Below are 4,277 nucleotides of genomic sequence, written 5' to 3'. Positions count from 1 at the left end.
TTTACTATTCACCATACATATTGTTATCTTTATCATTACAGAACGAACAAACCGTTCAACCCACTGCTTGGTGAAACGTATGAATGTGATCGCATGTCAGATCTGGGCTGGCGTTCGATATCTGAACAGGTATGAAACTTATATAATGTATCATTAACACTGCTGGTTGACAAGCAAGTATGCTACTTGCCTGGTACTAAGTGTCACAGCCATAAAGTAGCATTACGAACCAGAAATAATTAATTAATTAATTTAAGGGCTTCCAATGAAGGTTACTCAACATATAATAAAAACAATAGATGAAAAATAAAGTGCTAGAATATGCTCATGTTTAAACATAGATGTCTTATAATGTCCAGTAATTACACTGCTTGCGATATTGATATCCTTCAAACAGGAACCCAATGCTTAGACATTGTATTTGGATGACAGAAAAAGCAAATGCAATGCTAGCTATCAGTTAGCTTTTATAAAGAAAGATATCCTATATTTCCAAACCTGTCTCCACTCCAATCATTGAGCCAATTTCATCATGCTCTTCCTTTTATTCCTACGAACTCCTTGCACTACCTGCATCCAACCAGACCCTATTACTTTGGTACACATTTGCAATTTTGATGAAATTTGAAAAGTTTGACGAAATTAACAATACATTTTGAAATGTTTGACGAAATTAAAATTCCAAATTTTTCGGTACGCATGTAGGTGTCGCATCACCCGCCCATGGTGGCGCAGTTCACCGAGGGCCAGGCCGGCTGGCAATGTTGGCAGGAGTTCACCATGACCACCAAGTTCAGGGGCAAATACCTGCAAATCATACCGCTGGGTGGCGCGTCCGCCATGTTCGTTAGCTCCGGCAACAAATACACCTGGAGGAAGGTAGGAGTCAAACGGTGGGATAATCATTTGCAGGCATATACCTGTCGCCGACTGCTCAAAATTCAAAAGTGCCATTAAAAAGTGAGTATGTGATTTGAGCTTGGTGGAGGGTGGAGTGGAGACATCTTTAGTATTGTTAGTGTAAGAATGGCTTAATGTATTAATTTGAGGCATAAAGACCATCAGGAAATATGTTTGCATTTTTTTTAAATGTGTATAAAATTTATATTTTTCTGATACTAATTTCCGAATAATTTAAGTTATATAAGAAATGACGGAAATGATGCTAATGAATTGTTAAGTTAGTTAAAATTATCTTAAGCTGTTTTTGCGCTAGCGACTCCAAAAAAACTACTCAATTAGGTAGGATACTTCCTCATACCAGTGTCATGTCGAGTGCGTATAGTAAGTATTAAGTAGAGTAAGCGCCGAAGGTGTCGCACCACCCGCCGAGCGCGGCGCTGTACTGCGAGGGGGCGAGCGGCTGGCTCGTGTGCCAGGAGTACTGTCTCACCAGCCGCTTCCGAGGACAGTTCATCACCATCCAGCCCAATGCTGACTCCTTTGCGCTCTTCTCAAGTTCCGGTAACCATTACCGCTGGAATAAGGTATTATGATATCTTGCTATGGTTTAGTGCCAATTCATGTTATACAAACATAGCTAAATAAGCAAGGCGTAATGTTCTGTTATTAAACTCGATAATTATAATTTATATTGTATGTTTATGAAAAGTGATTATAATTTATATAATCACTCGCTCAGGTAACGACGACGGTGCACAATATAATTGTGGGGAAGCTGTGGGTGGACAATCACGGAGACATGGACATCGTGGGCGAGGCGGGGCCCGCCGCGGGGTATGTGGCGCATCTTAAGTACCTGCCCTACGGGTACTTCAGCAAGGATACGCAGAGGAAGGTCACCGGCGTCGTCAAGGACCCGCAGGGTGTGGTGAGTGTCAACTAAACTGGAATATCTGGTAGGAATGCAATTTTTTGTTTATATTGTGCATGTATAACTCTTAAGGCGATACCTCAAGGTCCATTTTCATACATTTTGTTTCATACATTACAATTTATTATGACGAAATTTTAAAGGCAGAAATATCCATGATTATTAATTATTTTTACATTTTTCTTTCAACTGCGAGAACTAATCACTAACTAGACGTGAATTTAAATTCTTTACTTGCCAATACTTGTTTAGTTACCCAGATTAAAGCCGAAACAAAATGCATGAAAATGGACCTTGAGGTATCGCCTTAAAAGGAGTTTTTACACTGTATTAATTAAATGCAATGTTACAATGGTTCATGGATAATTAAAAAAAATAAAATTATGTATATTGTGCGTGGTGAAGCCGCGCTACGTGTTGCAGGGCCACTGGGACAGCCGCGTGGAGGTGGCGCCCGTGACCAGCACGTCGCCCGACAACACCGTGTGCAAGACGGGCAAGTTCACGGTGGCGTGGGAGCGCGTCCCCGCCCCGCCCGACTCCGACAAGTGGTACAACTTCACGCTCCTCGCCGCGCAGCTCAACGAGCCCGAGCCCGGCGTCGCGCCCACCGACTCGCGTCTGCGGCCCGACCAGCGCCTCATGGAGGAGGGGCTGTGGGACGAGGCCAACGCGGAGAAGCTGCGGCTCGAGGGAGAAGCAGCTGGCGCGCGGCGGCAGCTGGAGAGCGGCGGCAGGCGGCGGCGGCGCGCGGCGCGGCGGCCCCGCACGGGCCCGCGCCGCTCTGGTTCACGCGCGACGCGCGCACCGCGCTCCTCCGCGCACCCGCAGCTGCGCCACGTCTACAACCACCGCTACTGGGACTGCAAGCGGCGCCAGGACTGGACGGGCTGCCCGGACATTTTCTAGCCGCCGCCCGCCGACCGCGGGCCCCGTGTTCCGCTTACGGTTCGCGACGCCGGTCTCGCGTTTTAATTCTCTCATTCCACGATGACCGAGATCGTACAGCGGTGAGTCGACGTTGTTCCGTATGGTTCCACCGTCGACGTGTACATATTTATTTGTGGATCGTCCGTCGCGTTCTCACAGTGTCGGCGAACCGTCGTGGCCTAAAGATAGCTAAGTTTTAGTTTAACGCGTTCGAGTGCCGTAATAGTTCGGTTGTTGATCGTTCCGATGCGAACGACCCGTCGACGGATCGATCGCCCGACCTCGGCGACGAGCTCGAACGGCTCGCTGTGACCTTACGGACTTTCTGACTCGCGTTTAAAAATCACGAGCGCTTCTGTAGTCTCGAGAGAGTGAAAGAAAGTGTGTGTGTATGGTTGAAGACTACGGGTGAGGTGTAGTGATTTCGATTTGATCGCATGATAAAGCTTCCTTATAAAATAGTTTATATTACGAGCGCTGCGTGCCCGCCGGCGCGGACCACGTCGTGAACGGTGCCGGCCGCGGCTGACACGGAATCAATATTGTGACAGGTGCTTCTAATAATCAGATTTCAATTTCAATTTTGTCACGCTATTAATCTCTAAAAATGAAATATATAGTGGGCATTAAAGGTAAGCCATTTACGTCCCTTTAGGAGCTGTAAAGTCGTAATGTATCTTTAATGCCTTGAAGTAGAGCAATAGAGCGTTATCTTGTAAGTGTTATAAGTGAAGACAAGTCGGTATCAGCCCGCGCTCGACTCGCACAGCACCCGCGCCCTGCGCTTGATATCCACTTGTACAGCTCTAGGATATTTTGTAAGGTCTATTACAAATTGTACATTTTCAAATGGATGTAAGATAATTTGTTAATATTTTTATTATAATAGAATGATATTTGAATACAAAGCCATAACATCTGTATCATGTTGATTATGAAAATAAAATATAATGTCACGGTATTGTTTTTGTTTACTTATTAATACTACATAAAATACCCAATTACATATTGAAATAGATAAAAAATTATGGTACAAGTAAAATATCAAACACAAGGACAATACAAGTACATACAAAAGTATCTACTTATGTTGAATCTTCAGCTGGCCTCCCCCTTCTCCATCTCGACAGCACGCCTTTTCCCTTATCAGGATTAAGCAGAGGCTTTACGCATACATTTTGACGCCTATGTTAAGTTTCCAGTATTATATAGTAGCCTATGATGTTATGAAGACCGAGTTTCTTGACTTTTAGTATGGTTATGGTCTTTCCATATGGTATGGAATATATATATGGTTTCACAAACTCGCAATTATAATATTTATAAGAAAAAGATTTACTTCATTATGAATTGTAACTCAAAAAGATTTAGTAAAATAAGTTATAATTAACATCTTATAAGCCTTGGAATATTCGTAGAAAAACTCAAGATACGAGAAAAGAGTTGCAATACGCGCACCTTACGTTATCGAGAATTACGATTTGTGCGAAAGAATGAAATGGAACAATATCTC

The 4,277-nt window shown here is 43.8% G+C and overlaps 1 protein-coding gene across 1 annotated transcript; it reads left to right on the top strand.

Moving 5' to 3' along the window:
• Positions 1–21: 21 nt before the first annotated feature.
• LOC119192228 (oxysterol-binding protein 1-like) lies at positions 22–3,725 on the top strand (the record flags this gene model as incomplete). Its single annotated transcript, XM_037446059.1, has 4 exons — positions 22–129; positions 706–879; positions 1,643–1,831; positions 2,240–3,725. Coding segments are annotated over 4 exons (975 nt in total), but the record flags the coding sequence as incomplete, so codon positions are not given.
• Positions 3,726–4,277: the final 552 nt, after the last annotated feature.

Source organism: Manduca sexta, unplaced genomic scaffold (genome assembly GCF_014839805.1).
Source record: "Manduca sexta isolate Smith_Timp_Sample1 unplaced genomic scaffold, JHU_Msex_v1.0 HiC_scaffold_250, whole genome shotgun sequence".
NCBI classification, from domain to species: domain Eukaryota; kingdom Metazoa; phylum Arthropoda; class Insecta; order Lepidoptera; family Sphingidae; genus Manduca; species Manduca sexta.
The sequence above is the reverse complement of the archived record's forward strand: the minus strand, read 5'-3'. Positions and strand labels throughout refer to the sequence as shown.